This window comes from Chlorocebus sabaeus, chromosome 15, assembly GCF_047675955.1.
Source record: "Chlorocebus sabaeus isolate Y175 chromosome 15, mChlSab1.0.hap1, whole genome shotgun sequence".
Lineage (NCBI taxonomy): Eukaryota > Metazoa > Chordata > Mammalia > Primates > Cercopithecidae > Chlorocebus > Chlorocebus sabaeus.
Genome location: NC_132918.1, coordinates 34,419,108 through 34,441,209, shown reverse-complemented (window position 1 = coordinate 34,441,209; position 22,102 = coordinate 34,419,108). Strand labels below are relative to the sequence as shown.

Here is a 22,102-nt window from a genome sequence, read left to right as displayed (position 1 = left end):
TTGGGTAGCAGCCATCCCTATATGGAAATCTCAGGCAAACTAGAAACCCTGTGTCTGGCTTCCCACTTTAAGAACTGTCACTTCATCTTCATGAAGAGACTGCCCAAGTCATTAGACAGATGTCAGAGCCTGAAGGAACCTTAGCAATCTGCAAAGCCATCCCTCTCACAAATGAGCAAAGCAGGCCTGGATAGATGAAAAAAACTTGCCCAAACTCACACACCGCTAGCTGATGGCAGAACCAGGCCTGGAACCTAAATATTTTGTGTTCTATGTCAGTGCTCCTTTAGGTAGATTTTTTTTTTTTCTTTTTAGGCTTTAAAGTTTTATGCAGAAATTGTGAGAATGTTGAAGTTAAAAAACTTAAGTATTAATCCAAACTCAGAAATCAAACAGGGAAAAGTCAGCGAATAGATATACTGAAAATTCATAAAGGCCAACGAGAAGTTAGTCTCTATCTTCCTGAAAATTTAAACCAAGACCCTTCTAGTCTTCTATTAATTCCTCTGCTTGGGAGTCTCAAGGAAGTGAAAGAGAATCCCTTAGAGCTCTAATAGATACATCTATAAATTGGTTTTCTCCATAAATGACACATACATGTATCCTTCCATCCTGTCTCCAGTAGCAGCAGTGACTGGCATGCACACTGAAAACAAAGAAAGAGGGCAGGCAGAAAGGCACAGCAGGTACATATAGGCAGAGGACTGATGTCTGCCCTTTATTGTAACCGCTCAATGCCTTTCATTGCCTCACATATATCTGATCGGTAACTACAAAGATGTGCATTTACGTGTGAGATATTAAAATGATAGTTACATGTATACCTATGTAACAAACCTGCATGATCAGCACATGTATCCCAGAACTTAAAGTAAAATTAAAAATAAAACAATTTGAAAAGAAAAATGATGGTTAATGTAATATAATAAAGATTATGTACTTCATCATAGGATTCTTATAAAGAAGTGTAGGGAAAAGACAAATTTCAAAAAGCAAAGTTTAATCATACTTATTAAGCAAGACTTTTCACAAGAATTGAGTATAAATTCAATCTCTGTATTTCAGTGAACTTCAAACCTTGTTTCAAATTATCCTTTCCAAGTTTCAATAATATGCCAAATAGGACTACCAGTAAACTTTTATTGGTTAAGAATATCAATCCAAGATTTTTAATAAGTTAAAATGAAGGAACTAAAAATAGGTAAATGAAAATGTTGTAACATTTTAGTGCTATTTAAGAGTATGAGCAAAGGAATTTAATCTGTTTGAATCCCAGTTACAGATGAATCTTTTATTTCAAGGGTGCTGGGTATGTGGTCTTTTTACAACAAAAATTCTGCAGTATGGTTTCACTATCTAAGTCTGACTGAGTGGGTCGCATCTCTGTGTGCCACACAGAACTTTTAGACGATGAGAGCAGTGGGGAAAAGGTTCTGCAATTCCTGACAGTGAAGTACTCACACAGTAAATTCTTAACAAAAACTACTGAACTGTGAGTATATGCCTCATAATCTTATGCACAGAAATGTATCTATTAGTACAGAAAGTTGGAAAACATCAAGATTAAAAAGAGTGCTGTAGGAAAAATTCACAACAGGAAACAAATTTTGCTCACTCATTTTCCTACAAATCTTCAGTTTATTAATTCAAGAGAAAGTATATTAGGAATATTAGGCTGATACCCCTATTTCACCACCTCATCTAAGCCACACTGTATTATACCAAGAATGGTGGTGATTTTTTTCCCCATCTATACAGGCACTGCCATCTAGTGGCAAGTTTTCACCAGCAATTTTAAAAGATAGTGGCCCAACTCTTGTAACAAATAGTAGACACTGATGGTTTGTCAAATAAGGAAATGCATTTATTTGATACACAAATTCCATGCCACCAGTCAAACTATGGTCTGGCTCTTTTTTTTTTTTTAAATCAACAGTAAAGAAAAATTTTTGGGTTTTTTTTGCTTCTTTTTTGAGATGGAGTCTCACCCTTGTCACCCAGGCTGGAGTACAGTGGCAGGGTCTCGACTCTCTGCAACCTCCACCTCCCAGGTTAAAGCTTCTCCTGCCTCAGCCTTCTGAGTAGCTGAGATTACAGGCGCCTGCCACCACATCTGGTGTGTACAAAAATTAGTGTACAAAAAATACACTAATTTTTGTATTTTTCGTAGAGATAGGGTTTCACCATGTTGGCCAGGAGTTCAAGAAAAGTTTTTTAAAAATAATAAACCTCCTAAGTGTTACCCTAACTGTACCTTGCAGTGAATGTGACTTCTCTAGTCACTCCACATTATCCAGTGATGGCAGCTAGATAATAATCCACCAACGAAAAGTAAAGAATTGCAGACTTCTGGAAGCAATGATGAAATATAATTCTCAGTTGCAGAAAATGATGTGGGTCATTATGCAAATGTATTCCTGCCCGTTTTTCTTCCAAGTTGTTGGATGGAGCCCAACACATCCAATAGCATGGGAAGTGGAAGTTAAACTCCTGATGGATAATTTTTATAAAATTATAAAGAAAACAATTAATAACATGTATGAAATTCACATTAAATTTAGAAGTGGATACTAAAGATTAGGACTGTATTTCCTTTGGGGTGCTGCTTGTAGGAAATTACTGAATGACAACTGCTGTCACCTGTGATTTCATAGCCTTTTAGCTGATATTGCTAAAGAGCTTCCCAAACTTTTTCAAGTCATGGCACACACAAAAAATATCTGTACATACACTGGTAATAAAATGCAAGAGATTCCTCTCAGCTGGATCCCCAAGGGCTAAAGAGAGAAATATTTTACTCACAATCAATGGGAATCTGTGAACTAAAGAGTCAAATGTATGAAAGTCCTCATGGAAAAATGCTGACAAGCACTAAAATCACTGTAAATTCCTTGGAAAGTTCTCAGAATTGCAGAAGTTCAGAAAAATTACTTTGGTCTTTTACATGTCAGTATTCAGGAAAGAGGTTCTCTCTCTTACTTAACATTCCTCCAGGGTGTGAGACCCTGGTCAAGGAAAACAATGATTCCTATGTCTTAGTAAGTCAAACCAACATGGCAGGGTCAAGCTGACCTCCCTGGCCACTCAGGGCCAAAGCCATACAGCCGAACAGTGTGTTCTTCAACCTCGTAGGACAACTCTCATATGCCTGGGCACTATTTTTAGGTTACTACCTTGGCTGCCCTTCTTCTTTTAAAAAAAAAAAAAAAAAAAAAAAAGCAGAACTTTTCCACAAGTTTCTCTTCCTCAAGTTGGAAAATTGGAGAAATCATGTTTTTAATTTTGCGTTATTTCAGATCACAAATTCAAACACTTTTAAACATTAAGCTTCTGTTCAATCCCCTGGGAAGAGGATTCATTCGGATATTTATGGTTCAAAAGAAGCTGCAATATTGTGCTTGGAACACAGAGAACCAGTTATTAACTTCCTACTACTGTTATATAATAAATAATAACAGCTCGGCCCAGGTTACTGTGACCTCTGACAGATCAAGGAAACAAGTTATTTTCTCCTCTTGTGATTATAGCACATTGCAAGACATTTTTTTTCCTTTTAATAAACGTCCTGGTACTCTGAGTTTCCCTTTGAATTCATTTAATTTCAACAATCTGTCAAAAACAGCCAATAAACAAATACTGAGTTACATTCTGCTGGGTTTTTTAAAGGCTCTAGACTATGAAAACATCTTGTGTGTCTCCCACCCTGACCACCCTGTGACTTTTCCATATACTACAGGCCACCCATAGACACAAAGCCAGGGGGTGAAGCTGACATGGTCTATTTGGAGCCAGTAGACAGGAGGGCGATGAGTCCTGATGAAGCACTTATGGACAAGATGTAGTTCCTGTAAGAAATTTAATGTTATGGAAAAATGAGTAACTCCAAATTAGTTTTTCGACAAAATAAAGAGCCCGTTCTCTTTGGAACGTACTGCTTCCTTCCTGACACTTGGTGTAATCATAATGATGTGCAGCCCCATTGTCTGCAAACACAATTTGCAAGACAGACAGAAGACCAAAAAGAAATGGAAAACATTCACAGGAAATGTGTTCCAATTTAAAAAAAAACACTTAAGACAGAAACCTAGAACACACGATCACAAAGAATAATCTGAATTCCATTTACCTTCATGAAAAAAGCTGATCAAAGAACATGGGGAGAAAAGAGATTTGTTTTCCTTTTCCCCCCTAAGAGCAATGGAAAAATAAGTCTTCCCTGCGAATCAGTGTTTTGCTGCAGTTGGCTTGCAACAGCAAGGAGGTTCTAAAAGTTCAAAGCTACTCCCAGCCTCACAACTGTACAATTTTCAGCAAACCACTCCAGCATTCCCAAAAGGTACACGTTGGAGGGTATCTGGCTCCAAAATCTTGGCTGCACATTCCTGGATAACACCTTTAATAAATTAAAAAGAGAAGACTGATTCTTGCCCAAAAGCTCAATTTAACAGCATCTTGAAACACTATTAAGATACACTGGAATTAACCTATTTAACTGCATGGGCCATCCACCCAACCCCCTGAGCCCAAAAATAACAGCAGATACAGGGCCTTATTATTTCAGAAGCTATCAAAAATGACAAGTTTGCTTTGGCTCTTTGGAGCTTTTTTTTTAAGTAGGCAAGGACACAGATTCCCATAGACTGCTTTGTAATACTTTATCATAAAGTCATAATTCATAAACTTAAAAGAATCTTAAACCAATAGCTGTTATTTTAAATGTCCAGAAAGTTACCTAAAGTCGGCACTATTTAATGGACTGACTCCCAGAGCAGCTTTTCTTTCCACTTAAAATATCCAGACAAGTCAGAACCAAAACGAACTACTGTTTCTAGACTTCTAAAAAAGATAATCAACCTTGAAAAGGATACACTGTGGGGTTGAAGTTCTTCAATATGAAGAAGGAAGCAACAATGACCACGACCAGGAACAGAGTGTTGTTATAGAAGATGGAAAATGTTGTAGCTTCATAATCAGCAACTTCATTCTTCTTCCACAAGATTCTAGAGAGACAGAACCAAGTCAAACAAGCTTATAAATATGATTAAAAAAAAAAAAAAAAAACCACTTTAAGTAGCATATGGCTCTAGTTCATCATAAAACAAGATTTTCCTGGAGTGTTCTAGGATAAGAATGTAATATTAAATTTAGTCAGAATTCTCCCCTTTCTTACACTGAAAAAAAAATATTTCACTCTATGATAGTGAAGAAAACATCATACTGGTTATGTTACCATTTTTCCCAGGCAACTAGGGTTATGGAAGAAGGGACTCATTAATGGCAACTGGCATGTTTTCATCAGCAGCTGAGTCAAATGTCTTTCTCTTGGCCCTTACCTAAAACTCAGACTCCATGATTGGCAGCCTGTGGAGGTTCCTTGGCTATGCCTTGGGCTTGAGGCTTTCTACAGCCTACGAATATCAGACTTCAATATCACACCTTCAGAAGACAATCCCAATGACAAAAACTACCTGTGGTCTCACAGAAGCAGGCTATTGTTAGCCATCTTTATTAATTCAAACAAAAAAGGCACTTAATCATTAGGAGGACTTTTTAATGTCTGTAAAATTCTTTTACTTTTTATTCTATTTTACTTGATCTGATAGTTTATCTTACTAATTTACTAGTATTTCATCCATCTTTTCTTTTACGCCTTCAAACAGGCAAAAGGAAGTTAGAGGATGCCTGTGAATAAGGGAGCCTTTATTCTTGTTGGTTAATTAACTTTGTAAAGCAGTTTTTAAAAGGGTAGGTTGTGACCCATTAGTGGGATGTGAACTCAATCAAGTGGATCGAATGCCCACAGAAATTAATTGAGTGGGCTGAGACCAGCATTTTAAAAAAATGAAACAGGAAAGAATAGAAAAACATCAGCAGCACATCACACAGAGCAGGATAATTATTGTTTTATGAAACATGTGCATGTGTCCACATGTGAGTTTATTTGGTCAAAAGGTAAAATACATATTTTTTACTGTAGGTCATTATCAAAAAGGTTGAAGGCCACTATTGTAGACACTTTGTCTCCTCAAAAGAGAAACCTACTCTGGAGTCAGATGACACATTCCCTCAACCCTAAGGACAGCACTTTAAGTCACTGGTAACTGACACATTTTATTCACCATGTACACTAATCCAAAGACAACAGGTTTGGCTGTAAAGGAGCTAAATGAAAGCTAATAATTAACATCTTCCGCTCATCATAAGAAATCTGTAGTCTCCAACACATGCCATATTACAGACACCATCAACTTAATAACTCTTCCATTTATTGTAAGTTTGGAGGAAGGGAAGGACATTACATTAAGTATAGTCATCAACTATAAAACACCTTGTAATTTCATAGAAGTTTAAATGTAAGTTGTTAAAAATCATGAGTTGGAGTTCCAGGAAACATCATTCTAACACTGATCAGTGAGACCAGCCTAGTAAGATGCATAGTCTCAACATGGTTTCACACTAGAATGAACACTCAGGACAACTGCCTCCATTTTTAAGACTCTGGCATGAGATCCAGTGAAGGCAGGTTGCTTAAGTAGGTTATCAGCCTGACTTTACTCTAGATGATAAAATTATCTCACTTGCAACACAGTGCTTCTCCCTAACTTCTTTTCTGTCAAGCCCTAAATAAGTGATATGATTTGGCTCTGTGTCCCCACCCAAATCTCATCTTGAACTGTAATTCCCACATGTTGAGGGAGGGACCTGGTGGGAGGTGACTGGTTCATGGGTGTGGTTTCCCCATGCCATTCTCGTGACAGTGAGGGAGTTGTCACAAGATCTGATGGTTTAAAAATGGCAGTTTCCCCTGCGCTCACTCGCTCTCCTGCCACCTTGTGTAGAAGGCACTTGCTTCTCCTTCACCTTCTACCATGATTGTAAGTTTTTTGAGGCGTCCCCAGCCACGCAGAACTGTGAGTCAATTAAACCCCTTTTATTTACAAATTACCCAGACTCAGGTAGTATCTTTATAGCACTGTGAAAATGGACTAATACAAGAACCATTTTTTAAAAAGTTTTAATGAAAGAAGTGGCCCAATCCTTTAGATTTCCCTAGATCCCAATATGACCACATGTTAGTTACATCAGTGTATAAAGCCTGACAGCCTTTAGAACTTTTTCTGAGTCCACTCATATCCTTTTTTTTTGTTTCTGTTTTAAATTTAGGACCCCCAAATGCCCTCATTGCCAACGGTTCTGCCTAGTAGAAGACATTTTCTTCCTAGTAGGGAACCTGGTTTGGGAGAGCACTTCCCAATATCTTAAGGATGTTTTCAGGAAGAGCTTCCTACAAGAGAAAAGCTGAGACCAAGCAACAGTTACAATCAAATAATGTGAAATGACAGATCACCCATAAATCAAGAAGAAACCACACTCGCACTCTGGAATGAATGTTAATGAATCTCACGTTCTCCTCTGCTTATTTCCATCCTTGGATAAATGAATATTTTGAAGTACTTTTAAGCGGCATGGAGTATATATTCCAAATGAATGTAGACAGAGCTTTGAGAAATACACATCTAAGCAAAGAAATGCTGATAAGCCTTCTCCTTACATCAAATCTCCTGGAATTCTTTCAGAGGGAAACAAACTAGATCTTAATGAGAGGCTCTGGTCCCAGTTATCAAGGGTAATCAATACAGTACAAACTGTATCCAGTATGGCTTTTACAGCCAAATTTCTACCAATGAAAAGAGAAATTGTATGATGTTCTGATACTCTGCACTTATATATATCCATGAAACCTCCACCTCACCCCACTTTGAAATACCTAATCCGGCAAATGGCAAAGGTTTCATTCCCAATTTCAACTGATTCACTAGTAGTCACTACCTGAACACTAAACTGAAAAAGATTCCGAGACATGACCCCGGTTCAAGAACAAGTGCCAGACCAAATCTGTCCAAGACTGCAGTCGGCAGAGGAAACCCATTTACTATCCCTGACATAATTAATCACCGAAAACCTTTAAAACCTGTAACAAACATTTTGAAATTTAGGTAACTATGCATACCCTAGTTTAAGAAACACCATTGTAATGAAAAATCCAACAGAAGGTTTTTTCTAAAACAGTGATCTAGATTCCCTAACCTTGAACCCTATGCAAAAAATATGCAACTGGAACACTGTGCAGTCCGACCTCATTAAAGCTGCTCCATGCAGAAAGGCCTCCATTGTCGTAATACTGTGCCTTCAGTTTTATAAAGGAGCCATAAGAGATAATCATTTTAATAATGTTTTGGTACCTTTCCAAAACCACTATAGAAGACATTGTTCATTAAGTTACTCAGTGTCCCTTAAATAAGGATCCACTTGATAAAGTCTTTCCAAGATCCAGTGCCAGGAAAGTTTCTTTTCAGAAGGACTTGCATGCTGCTTCTCGTCAGACAATGAAAGCTATGTGACCTCAGATGCTTCCCCTGACACTTGGAAACCCACAACTAAGTTCAGTGCTCAGTTGCTGTAACTAACTCTAAGGTACTTGCTCATCCACCTTTTCTTCCTTTTAAATGGTTTCTGTTCTTTAAAGTTGCGTTACTTGTTTTATATGCATGCACTTTAAGAAAACCGTATTAAATGCAGAAAATATATTATATACACTAACACTGCAAGTTCACACTGCTCCAAAAGTCTTTCTGGAGCAAAGTGAGGTAAAAAGTATGTTCCAACAAAGCCCCTTCTTGATACTAAAGCTAAAGATCCATGAAAACAGCAGACTCACAACAATTAAACTGTGGCAATTCTTCAGCACAAGTTGACTCAGGGACTTCTGCTACTCAGATGTTAAGATTGCCCAATAAGCCTTCTAAGAGCAGCTGGCAGAAAAAATCGGGACTAGGGGCTAATAAATGTGGCATAGAATGAGGCAAAAGGAGAAAAGTCCAGTTATTTTCTTTTTCCCAACCAATACAGATAACTAATTACTGGATATCCCTCGGGAAGCTCAGGAACAGAAATACCACCACATAGACATGTTAACCCATAAACCCTTCAGACCCAGAGGGGTTAGGCGATATGTTCAAGGTTGCACACCTATTAACAGGCAAAGCCTGCTCTGTACAAAGCTCTGTTGCCTCCTCAATTCCAGCAGACAGTTACAAGTACAAGCTCTCAAGTCAGACTGCCTGTGTTCTTATCATGGATCTACCATGTACTAATTCAGGACCTTGGGCAAGTTACCCAGGCTTTCTGTACCTTTGTTGCCTCAGGTACAAAAAGGAGATAAAAATAGTACCTACTTCACAGGGCTCTTTACTGGAATAAATCAACTATTGTATAGCACAGATAAAAGTATCCGGTTGTAATAAAAACTCTAAACATCAGCTATTACTATTTCCATTACTACTACTACTACAATTCCAAAATTTACCTCAGACAATTCCAAAATCCACATTCTTTAAGCAAAAATAAAAAAAAATTTTATTCAAAAAGTATCCCCTTTTATGACGACCATACTTTAAATAGGAGTCAAACCTTTCATCTTTCTCCTTCCGAGACATCTTTCTATTATCAGCTTCAGAAAGTTTTCGAGTCACTTCTTTGGAAACAGCATCCTCCCTCTTCTGTGCTACTCTGGAAGAAAAAAAGAAAAAGTTTCCATATGCTACAGAGGTGAACATCACACTCTCTCAGAAACACTCTGTACTCATATTTCGTATTGGCAACAGAATGATATTTCACAATTCAAGAAAAGAAGCTGAGCAGAAAGTCCAAGTTTATTACACTGCATTAGCCAAAAGTTCAAGAAATGTCCAAGATGTGGTTAATTTATTAGTGACATGTTTTGATTTCTGCTTAAAAAGAAGAATTTTCCAAAGTTTAGGAATCAATGTGGTTAATAAAGTCAAATGCTATTAACACAATTTAGTTAAGAATCATTTTAATTACATTTTGTTTTAATCTGTCATCTAACTGTTCAACAAATAAATTTCATAAGGCATTAGTATATGATGTATTATTTCAATTCCAAGTACATAACAGGAATGAAAACTAGGCTTAAACAAAGAGGAAATAACAGCTGTAATATCTTAAAGTAATTATTCTTCTAACTTTACTCCAAAGGACGATTTAAGCTAGGTGTGATGGACAGAAAGCCCCAGGTCACTCAAGGCAGGAGTTTTCGACCCTTCTTCAACTACAAGGGTGTCTGGGATACAAGTGAAGCACAAATTACAACTGATTTTACCTATGTCTCCATCTTTAGCTCTCTCACTCAAGAACTGAGTTAGAATTGACATTGTTATTAATAAAAAGAAAACGTTTAGTCAGTTTCAAATAATGTATTTTTTAAAAGGTTTACAAAGTTACTTTTTAAACCTCGTTACCCCACACAAATTGGTAACTGGAAAGAGGAAAAAACAGTTCTTTAAAAAAAACAAACAAAAAAAATCACACAATAAGAGGAAATCAATTCTGAAACCTAAAGAAAAAGGCTGCTAAGGGGGCAGACAGCTGTCTTTTTACGAGACACTTTAGGACACTAAAATGAACTTTTTACTCCAAAGATCCAAATTCCTTTGATTCATTATGTAAAAACTATCTTTTCATATGCTTCTTGCATTTCTGAGACACTCAGCTCCAAAGGCAGATTCTTCTCTCTGAACCTCTTTAGCAGACCAGGCACTAAATATGTTTCTTCATGAGAACAGATTATGAGAACAGGAAAAATAAGAAAAATTAAAAATAAATAAATGTGTTTCCTGAACTTAACATCAGACTACTTTTTTTTTTTCTACAAAAGACCAACGGAAAAGAAATGGACAGTTTACTGCAGAAATCTTTCTTAGCTTAACATAAAAAATATACACACACACCCCAACTATCAAGGTGTTAGGACACAGGAATAAACTACTGCATTTTCAAAAGAGTTGGTTATCACTATGTGTCTTTAGGGCAAACAGTCAACCGATTATCCACATGACAAATCCTCATGAAGACATTACACCAGATAACTAAGCAATTTATCTTCTAAGTCTAGAATTTTATCCTCACCTACCAGGGGCATAACAACCACACTGCAGGTTTACTGCAACTTAAGAGGAAGCCCTCCCCTCTGTCTTAGAGCTCTCAGAAAATAAACCTCACTCGGTGCTGAATACTCTAAAACAAAAGTCACGCTAGTGACCTAGCACTTAGTCAACTGAGATAACCCATAAAATCAATTGTATTTTTCTTCCTTTATTCTTTCACATCAGTATGTCAGAACACTTCCAAAATTAAAGATAAAAAAAGACACTATCTGATTTCTTAAAATAAAAACATCTTTGCAAACATCGTTTAAATTATGCCACCTTAAAAAACAAAAACAACTTCTAAGGGCTCTCTTAGTCCCAACCTCTTCAACCCTGCACATAAACATTTATTATGTGCCAGACTCTACGCTTAACATGTCACATGTATGATCATAATGAATCCTCACCACCCTCTGAGATTCCATTAGCATCCCCAATTTATAGCTGAGGAATCTGAAGTCTACATAGGGAAAACTATGCCCATGGCCATACATTTAAGAGTGGCAGAGCTGGCACTGGAACCCAGACTGGCGACTCTGAAGCCATCTTCTTTCTACAGCCAACATCTACCCACACTCAGCATCTTGTGGGATCTTTGAACCTTAACCATCTTGCAAATCTGTAGGAGTTTCAAAGTCAGTAGCATATTTAATATAAAGCCAAAACTATGACTAAAAAAAAACCTCTACTCTGAGTCTATTAAGTCAGTAAGTCAGTGAAATTTTACTGAACTAAATGTACCATTAACTGTTTTAAGGGGTATAAAATAAGACATGGCGGGTGTCTTCAAGAAGCCTAAAGTAGAAATGAGAAGGTAAAAAGAACATGACTTTGATTCTAAAGAGATGAATGAAAAATGATATGAAGAACAAGTAAAAAATGTAAGTCTCAAAGGGACTGAGTTCCAAGAGTATTACAAAGAATGGGTCATACAAGATGCCCACTTGCGAGGGCTTCCCGATGCACAAATGGCCACGCCTCACAAGAAACAGTCTCATACAGTGGAGGCCCACATGAGCTGAATCCTGGAATGGCAGTTGGTTGAGGGGCTGCCAAGCAGAAAGATAATAAAGATAACCCAATTTCTCTGCTGGTCCATCAGAACGGCTGCCCCGAAACCTGAGCTCCTTTGTGTCCAGAACAATAGGGAGGAAACTGCGAAGGCCACTTCAGCCGCTGAGGCCATTCTGGGCCATTTCTTAAAATAAATCCCTGTTAACTGAGATCATCTCAACATGTTTCTATTCCTCATTCTCTGAAACAGTCTAACACAGGGACAACAAAGCAAAGGAATGATCAAAGTCAGGAAGGGGTTCTCTGGAAAAGATTCCTAGGTCTCAAAATAAAACACAGGTAAGAATGGAAAGGAAGTAAGTTAATCCTAAATGGGGGAGGGCACAAGACATGGTCAAAGGATGATGTGAGGGCGAGGCAGAAGAGTTAAAGCCTAATTCTGAAAGATGAGGCCAGACTCATAGGAAGGAAGCAGATGACTTGCATTCCAGAGGTCTAGAAGAATTTGGCTTTAATACATTTTTAAAAAAAGAGGCCATGGCTGGACGTGGCAGCTCACACCTGTAATCCTAGCACTTTGGGAGACCGAGGCAGATGGATCACTTGAGCCCTCAGAAGTTCAAGACCAGCCTGGGCAACATGGTAAAACTCCATCTCTACAAAACATACAAAAATTAGCCAGGCGTGGTAGTTGTGCGTGCCTGTAGTCCCAGCTATTTGGGAGGTTGATGTGAGAGGATCGCTTGATCCCAGGAGGCAGAGGTTGCAGTAAGCCAAGATTGGGCCACTGCACTCCAGCCTGGGCAACAGAGTGAGACTCTTGTCTCAAAAAAAAAAAAGCCATGATGAGTTATCAGAATGACATGATAAAAATGATGTCACATAAGGAGAAATACATACTCTTCATTCAATAAAACAAGGGAAATACCTGCACTTCATATGGATGCTATAAGGATTACATAGGGTAATGTGCTTTATATAGTGCATGGCAGGGTGGGCCCTAAACTTGTTTTAAAAGACCAGATGGAGGCTGTTACAGCAATATGAGTATAAACAGTGTCCAAACTAGAGTGAGAACTATGGATGAAAAGATAATGCACATACAAAGTATGTCCACACTTCAAGTCTCAGTGAAATTCCAATTGCCTTTAAGAAATTACTTCCAAAGCAATATGGCACCTAGATGGCCCCATGAAGGAAGGAGGGAAATAATCCTGCTATCCCTACCCAAGTATCACAGTGTACGTGAAAGCAACATCAAAGGGCGTCAATTAAACAATAATTTATACCACTTCCAATGAGACAATGAGGACCATGACACTGAGAAATAATAAATGTTCCCATCTTTCCTAAGTCTAGATGCTCCTGCATTTTAACCTCTATGAAACTAGAATATTTAATTGCTTATAATTAATGTTTCAATTTACGGTGGTGAGGCTTGAGTTTTCTTCTCTAAAAGCTGTATTTTACAACATGTGTGATCTTAGAATATGTTAATCCTTTACATGTTATACACTTGTATGAAAACAAATGTAATTAGCATTGAAAATGACAGAGAGTTTAATTTTTTAAAAAAGTAATAAAACAAAAAGACCAGCCTGGTCAACGTGGCCTGTCTCGACAAAAAAATTAGCTGGGCATGGTAGCCTGCACCTGTAGTCCCAGCTACTTGGGAGGCTGAGGTGGGAGGATCGCTTGAGCCTGGGAAGGTTGAGGCTGCAGTGAGCCATGATCATGCCACTGTACTGCAGCCTGGGCAACAGAGCTAGACCTTGGCTCAAAAAATAATAATGCAGCACTTTGGGAGGCTGAGACGGGGGAATCACTAGGTCAGGAGATCGAGACCATCCTTGGCTAACATGGTGAAACCCCGTCTCTACTAAAAAATACAAAAACTAGCCGGGCGAGGTGGCGGCTGTAGTCCCAGCTACTCGGGAGGCTGAGGCAGGAGAATGGCGTAAACCCGGGAGGCGGAGCTTGCAGTGAGCTGCGATCCGGCCACTGCACTCCAGCCTGGGCGACAGAGCGAGATGCAGTCTCAAGAAAAAAATAATAATAATAATAATAATGACAAAAAGATCATTTCTTTAACTTCCAAAAACAATATGTGAAGAGCCCAGAACAATTCTCTCCATAAAGAATTACATTTAGCTTTTGAAATGTTAATTTACTTGGTGGGTTTGTTTCTCCTATGAACCTCCTATTAAGGCTTGGGCTTAAGTGTTCTAATTCCACCCTCAAAATCTTCTGTAGCCATGTCAGAATGATTATCTCCACTTCAGTTAGTTAATAATTCTTCCTAGCATCAATGTTCCTTTCCCCCAAAATACATATATTAATACATAGATATCTCAAATTAATGCTTATTAAAACCAACACACACAAACGATCTGTAAGAAGACATATAAAAATACAACACGTAGTACGTACTTTCACTTGAAAAACATACTTACTTGTGCTTGAGAACAAATTTCACATTCTTGTATGCAAAGGCTACCAAATATGTGCTTACTAGGGTCATCACACTATACAAAACAGCAGACTGAATAAGATCCATATGCCATATTCTCCAGTATAACCCTGAATTAAAATAATAGGGGGAAAGTACAAAAAGAAACAAAATATTACAACCCCATAACAAAAGCCTGCGAAATTATTTAAAGCTAAGCCTGGTAAAATACCAGGTTATTAGTTATGCAATCAATACAGTATCTGAGGATCTTCAGAAGTGAGATAACCAGTTAACAGTATAGTCTCAAGCCTTCCAGTTCAGAACATTTGAAAAATATCACCTTCCTATTACTAGTTCAGATGAGATTTCTGCTTCTAAAATGAGAACAAACTCTGGCTCAATGTAATCACAAGTCAGACTTCAAATTTCATTCATCAAGGTACTAGCATGCTAAATACAGGCCATTCCAAAATGCCACGTGCAGTCCCAAACCATAGTTTCCTTGCTGACGTGGCTGTTATCAGAACTCCAAGCAGTGCTCTGTCAAATGAGTGAGCCATAATATGGCTTCACATCACGTTAATTGCACGCTGGGTTGTATAAGGACAAAAGAGAAAAATACATTTGGTTTTAAATGCCCCAACAACAGTGCAGCAAAAGACAAGAGTTCTGGAACCTTGAGCTCTACTAGAAACAACCTTGTGCAAGTCTGCACTTTCCCAGCCCAGTGAGAATTCTAGAATTGGTACAGTGGGATTATTTAAAAAGTCTAAACAAGGTAGATCCCCAACCCCTGGCACTTCAATTTCTCTCTTTCTGCAAAAACCAGGAAAATTATGCAGTGGTGTAAAGTAGCTCACGTACAGATGCACTTCTAATTCAGTGGGTTACTTCATGGGTCTCTCACCTAACTAATTTATCCAAAATAAGTAATAACATAAGTTTAAAATTTCGTAACGGCAAGCAACAGTTGTATGGAAAAGAGCAGCAGGCAGTATGCTTGAGTGTGTTTAAATACAGATTCGGGGCCGCCACCCCAGAACTAGTTAACCACCTTCTCCGGGGGTGGAGCTCGGGAACGTGCGTACTTTTAACAAGTGACCTCCCGGAGTGCTTTAACAGGACAATCCCAGGCGACAACGCCGTGCCCAAAGAAGAGGCTCTGTGCCTCCCCGAGCTCAGGGGAGCTGGAGAGATCGCCGACCCCTGGCCAGCACCCGCGCCTGGCCTGCTCGCTGGGTCCTGCCACGTCCCCGCCCAGCCCGACCCGCCCGACCCGCCCGCGGCCTCCCAAACCAGCCTCGCTCCCAGCACTCACAGATGGGGATGGCGGACACGATGAACGCGTTCCCGAAGAAGAGCGCGGAGGACTTGGCCGAGAGATTGCGGCTGAAATCCTGCAGGAGCAGGTCCTCCTCGGACTGCTGTTTGGAGCTGCCTTTGGGAGCCATGACGGAGCAGGAGGCGAGAACTTGGAAGGTACAGCCGGCTGCCAAGGCGGGCAAAAGCCCCTGACTCCGCCCCTGCGGCCGCCGTATCCGCTAACGACCCGTCAGCGCGGCGCGCGGAGGCGGGACCCGGCTTGGCGGAGAGCAAGCTTCCCCAGGAATGGCCAACCTGGCGCCGCTAGCTAGGCTTCCGGGCGTGATTGGGGGAGCGGACCAGACTTCCGGATTCCTGGAAAGCCACGTGACCCGTCCACCTCGAGGAGAGAGAAGGGATTTGTAGTTTAGTGGGTGCTTTAAAAAAAGTGACAAAACTTTATTTATATTCCACTTCAGAGCTGATGACAGAGTCATGAGTTCTCAGTTCTTCAGAATTCCAAAATTAAAAGCTCTTCTGGCCCCACGCCATTAGTGCCCTCTGTACGTACCCTGGACTGAGTACATTGAAGGAGAAAGAAGAGAAAGGTATAGCTAACTCATGTAAAATCCCTTCTCCTTTACACATCCTTTATTTCACCAAATATCTTGAAGAATCTTATGACGTGCGCGTCATTACCGCCACTGCAGATGAAGAGCCTGAGGGTGGTAGATCTGCGGTGTGGCTCTCCAAGGCGTGGGCTCTTTTCACTTAACAGTAGGCCACCTCTGTAGGAAGAAAATGGGACTCTTGTTTTTAAGAAACTCATGATCTTATTGATGAAGGTAATATTTAATATATGTCTAATACACTTACAAGTTACTTACTATTTTATTTCAAATAAACATATAGAGTTTTGTGGCTTCCAAAGCCATGCTAAATAAAACATATTACTAAGAACAAGTTGGCTAGGCAGGACTCCTTCTCTGAAGCTCAGAAAGATTTAAGTATGCCTATTAAAACAGCTGGATTCCATTTTTAACTCAACACATTATCTTTTCTTCAAAAAAAAAAAAAAAAATTTCCACCACATCACTCCCAGCAAATGCTGCTTTTCATTACTGAGAACACACCAGTGCATTAGGCACAACTTCCTCAACCTCCAGCCTCCTTATCAACAGTTTTGTAGATACCTTTCTTCCTCACAGTATTCAAATTGTAATCTACCTCCACAGCTTCCTATTACTAGTCCTAATTGAGCTTTTGTCTTCAATATTTTCCAATCTATTCTCTATACAGGTACCAGAGTGAGTTTTCCTGAAATATAAATCCTTCCATTATCTACTGCAAGTATTCCTTAATGCCAGAAGTTTTCATTAATTCACCACAAAATGAAAAAGAAAACAGACCATCTATTGAATTTTTCAGAAAATCAAAGGTATTCATTTAAAAATATCTGGGTTTATGTCTTTTTTGATGTTAAAAATGCTTTTTATTACATGGTAGTGATAGAAAAAGAAAGTATTATTTTTCTCTTACAACATACTCCTCCCCCAGTTTTTCCTATCTCAGTTGCATTCTTTTAAACCCATTTGCTCTGGTTAAAATGGTGGGTTTCAACACTAATTATTTTTTTCCTTCTCCATCTGTGACCAATTCATAAATAAAACTTTTTGGATCTGTCTCTATAACTAGATTTTCTTCTGCCTATTTATAAACAAACAAAGGATATAAAAAGAAGATAAAAGATAAAAATCAGAGGCTGGGCACAGTGGCTCATGCCTGTAATTCCAGAACTTTGGGCGACCAAGGTGGATGGATCACAAGGTCAAGAGATCGAGACCATCCTGGCCAACATGGTGAAACCTCATCTCTACTAAAAATACGAAAATTAGCCTGTCATGGTGGTGCACACCTGTAGTCCCCAGGTACTCAGGAGGCTGAGGCAGGAGAAGCACTTGAACCCAGGAGACGGAGGTTGCAGTGAGCCAAGAGTGCGCCGCTACACTCCAACTCCAGCCTGGCAACAGAGCAAGACTCCATCAAAAAAAAAAAAAAAAAAAAACTCAGAAAACTAAAAGATCCAAAGAGACAACAATCATCTTTCTTTTAAAAGAAGAAAAGGAGAAACAATAATGATGAGATTTAAAAGAATTATGCCTGAGAAAAATATTTTAACAACTAAAATAGGAAAGATAAAAGTTTGAAATGTTGAGTGGATATAAATGTTACAATTGATATAATAAAAGAACTAGTAGAAAAAAATTAATACATTTTTTAAAGCTACAGATAACTACAGATAACAGAAGATAATCTAAAATAGGAGTTTTAAATTACTTTCATGGGGGTAAATTAGAGAAATATGATAGGGAATAATACTTATGATACAACATTTTTGGTAATGGCAACAATTACAGTTATGAAGGTAGCACGCTTGGAGTACTGAAGCAGTGTTTTCTTGCACCAGAGCTACCTAGTTCCCTTTGAAAAGCAAGCAGCAAGACCTAAGGATCACTTGTATGTGGCATATATAGCTGTGGCACACTGGACAAGCAGGGTACACAATGTGCTAAGAAACAGAAAGAGAAGTGGGTAATAAATTCTACCCAAGCAAAGATCTACAATATATTTTGCCCATTTCAACACAGCTTAACTCTAAAGGAATCAAATGTACTTGATTCCATACCAGTCTGAGTCTAATCTATGAATTTCAGGCTTAACATTTCTATTATATCACTTTGTTCTTTCCAGATTGGGGGAAAAACCCAAGCAATGATATTTATTGCTGTCAGGTATATGGTAAGAGATTACTGATGACTTTGTGAAAGAAAATCTAGCATGCTAAAAATTAACATATTTTTCTGTGTCAGACACTGCAAGTTGCCTAGCCAATATAGAAAGCCGCTGCTAGCTTTTCACTAGGACCTTCACAGAATAACAAATGGATCATCCAGGGCTACTGTGGGGAGGGAAAAAAAAAAAAAAGAAAAAAAAACTACTCTGTTTTAAAGCCTACTTGAAATGCAAATCTCATGACGGGAATAATTGTAAAAGAGATGGAACACTTATATTAGTCCCTAAGTATAATGTTTTAAAGTATCGCCTGTAAAATGATTTACTCAGCCAGACTACATATTTCAGCCACTGATATTTGATTAATTCATTAGTTCATGTACTCATTCAGCAAATATTTATTGAGAAGCTACTACATGAAAAGTGCTGTCCAAAACCTGTGAAAGTATCCAAATAATAATCATGATTATTTTGATTGATAACCAACATGAATTGAGTCTTTGTTATATGTCCACCTCTGTGCTTTGTCCTTCACACATATTGTCTGAGTCATCCCTACAGCAACCCTAGGAGGTATATGTTTTTGCTATCCCCATTTGTCAGATGAAGAAACTGAGACTCAGATTAGTGAAATAACTCATTTAGATTCCACAGCCAGTAAATGGTGGAGTCAAGTTATGAACCCAAGCAATATGATTCCAGGATGCATGCTCTTAACCACAAATGAATTCTGGTCTCCTCCATGCAGTGGAATCTCTGATTCTGCATGCCTGCTCACAAAAGCCCTATATTGAGCAAGCAGCCAAAAGCAGTTTCTTATGCATTAATTATCAGGCATAGTCCTGTCACATTGCAGCTCTCCCTAGTGTATTTTTGGACAGATAGGATAATAGGCAAACCTTGGTGAGCAGGCCTGGGCTCTCCATACCTGAATCTCTGTCTCGGGGAGTTTGAAAATGAAACCCCAGAAAAAAGAAACAGTTAATAGATATATACAGAACAAGGGAAGCAAACTGAGAAGAGGTGGAAAGCATAAATCATAACTCCCCAGCAACCATAAATTAGAAAAGGGAAAATTAGAGAGATGCTCAAAGGGCTTTCAGGCTTCCTTATTTCTCTCTCTAGACTTGAAAGAAACCCCCATTACCTACAATAAAGCTAAAATACTCTTTCAAAAAATGAAAGCAAAACAGATCTGGAATCTATTAAAATAAATAATATAAACAACTTCTACATGTAAATGAACATCTAGATGAATAACTGTACTCAGCATAATTTGTTAATTTATGTATCACTCCACCCAAAAGATTTAAGGCAAAGGTAACAAGATCAAAATGTCTATAAGATTCAAGTAAATAACTTCAGGGAGTGAATTGTGCCAGGCATAGGACATGAGATAGTGGTAGGGTCAATACAACTGGAAAGCTGACCTTTCCAAAAACACTCAAACTGAAATAGAGAGATTAAACAGAAAGAAAACTAGAATCAACAGCAAATTTTGTGTAGGCCAAACACAGCAGATTTGGGGTTTAATCTGCCCCATAAATTCCCCAGTTTAAGGAAACAGACTTAAATGCAAATAATATTTAAAAAATGTAAAGTGTAATTTAAAAATATAAAGTCTTATCATTTCAGAAGAAACTGTGTTCTTTTGGAGAGAATGCTGGAAGTTGGCCCTTATTGTTGGTTAGACCTCCTCCCCCAACCACCCATTCCCCTACACACATATGCTACTGTTGACAGGAGATGTTTGCCAGCTGTGATTTTTTTTTTTTAATGAAGATAAGGTTTCAAGAATTTTAAAAGTGTACTTTACTATGGAATTGATTTTTAAACTCAATGAGGCATTAAAACACTTGGGGAACAAGCATTTGTCTTTGAGCTTGAACCTTATACTTTTCAAGACAGATATTGTTTTCCTTTTTAGGAAACACTTATGTGACCAGCGTAAATGGGGGATTGCTTCTGAAGCAGTCAGAAAAATCTGTTCCCTTTGTGCCTAAGGATATTCATAAAGTCACTAACTTCTTTAAGAAAATGATACACATCTACAGAAAATGTATTATTTTAATAACCACTGATAGAGGCCATAATACTTTAAATCTCAAAACTCCCCCAAGAATCTTCTAATGTGAGGCTTATCACACATGCATCATTCATGCAGCACTGCAGGGCACAATAAAAATTAAGATTTACACTGGAAATCAATTTTCTTTCATTACACATTTAACCCAGGCACTATGGCAACAGAATGTAAGACAAAGTAGGTCACGAATTTCAACTGGAATGGCTTAGGTGATACAGAAGCCAGCTGTAATTTGTTGCTCATCTTTTGGGACTCTTTTAAAATTCTTCTGTTTCACAGCCCCCAGTCAATGTTATCTCACAACTTGCTAGATGAAATCATGAGACCAAATGCCAGGGTGAGATTTATTCAATCTCATTATTTATTTCACTTGGTTTACTAATTGACTAGTAAAGTCCATCTCCATACTCACAAATAAATAAAGAAAGGAATTCCAGGAAAAAGGAACAATGCATGTGATATGGTTTGGCTGTGTCCCCACCCAAATCTCAACTTGAATTGTATCACCCGGAATTCCCACGTGTTGTGAGAGGGACCCAAGGGGAGGTAATCAAATCATGGGGGCTGGTCTTTCCAATGCTATTGTCATGATAGTGAATAAGTATCACAAGATCTGATGAGTTTATCAGGGGTTTCCACTTTTGCTTCCTCCTGATTTTTCTCTTGCCGCCACCATGTAAGAAGTGTCTCTTGTCAGGCTCGGTGGCTCACGCCTGTAATCCCAGCACTTTGGGAGGCCAAGGCAGGCGGATCACCTGAGGTCAGGAGTTTGGGACCAGCCTAGCCAACATGGTGAAACCCCGTCTCTACTAAAAATACAAAAAATTAACTGGGCATGGTGGCAGGTGCCTGTAATCCCAGCCACTCAGGAGGTTGAGGCAGGAGAATCTCTTGAACTCAGGAGGCGGAGGTTGCAGTGAGCTGAGACTGTGCCATTGCACTCCAACCTGGGTAACGAGTGAAACTCCGTCTCAAAAAAAAAAAAAAAAAAGACGTGTCTTTCACCTCCCACCATGATTCTGAGGCCTACCTAGCCACGTGGAACTGTAAGTCCAATTAAACTTCTTTTTGTTCCCAGTTTTGGGTATATCTATATCAGCAGTGTTAAAATGAACTAATACAGTAAATTGGCAATCAGTACCAGTTGCTGAAAAGATACCCGAAAATGTGGAAGCAGCTTTGGAACTGAGTAACAGGCAGAGGTTGAAACTGTGTGGAGGGCTCAGAAAAAGATAGGAAAATGTGGGAAAGTTTGGAACCTCCTAGAGACTTGTTGAATGAATGGCTTTGACCAAAATGCTGATATGAACAATAATGCCCAGGCTGGAGTGGTCTCAGATGGAGATGAGGAACTTGTTGGGAATTGAAGCAAAGGCCACTCTTGTTATGTTTCAGCAAAGAGACTGGTGACATTTTGCCCCTGCCCTAGAGATTTATGGAACTTTG

General features: G+C 38.7%; 1 protein-coding gene across 1 annotated transcript; it reads right to left on the bottom strand.

The window, feature by feature from the left end:
* Window positions 1-983: 983 nt before the first annotated feature.
* SSR3 (signal sequence receptor subunit 3) lies at window positions 984-16,081 on the bottom strand. Its single transcript, XM_008008618.3, has 5 exons — window positions 15,794-16,081; window positions 14,477-14,603; window positions 9,472-9,570; window positions 4,869-5,000; window positions 984-3,845 (listed from the first exon to the last, which is right to left on the bottom strand). The coding sequence occupies exons 1-5, from the start codon at window positions 15,924-15,926 to the stop codon at window positions 3,779-3,781; spliced, it is 558 nt and encodes a 185-aa protein (XP_008006809.1). The 5' UTR covers window positions 15,927-16,081; the 3' UTR covers window positions 984-3,778.
* Window positions 16,082-22,102: the final 6,021 nt, after the last annotated feature.

Bases quoted from the DNA above. Each gene is read 5' to 3' on its own strand.
- SSR3 (XM_008008618.3), bottom strand. From the start codon at position 15,926: ATGGCTCCCAAAGGCAGCTCCAAACAGCAGTCCGAGGAGGACCTGCTC. The intron at 9,571-14,476 runs GTAAGTATGTTT...TTTTTCTTCCAG, and splicing joins AAATTTGTTCTCAAGCACAA to AGTAGCACAGAAGAGGGAGG. The intron at 5,001-9,471 runs GTTTGACTCCTA...CTGTCTCTCTAG, and splicing joins CGGAAGGAGAAAGATGAAAG to AATCTTGTGGAAGAAGAATG.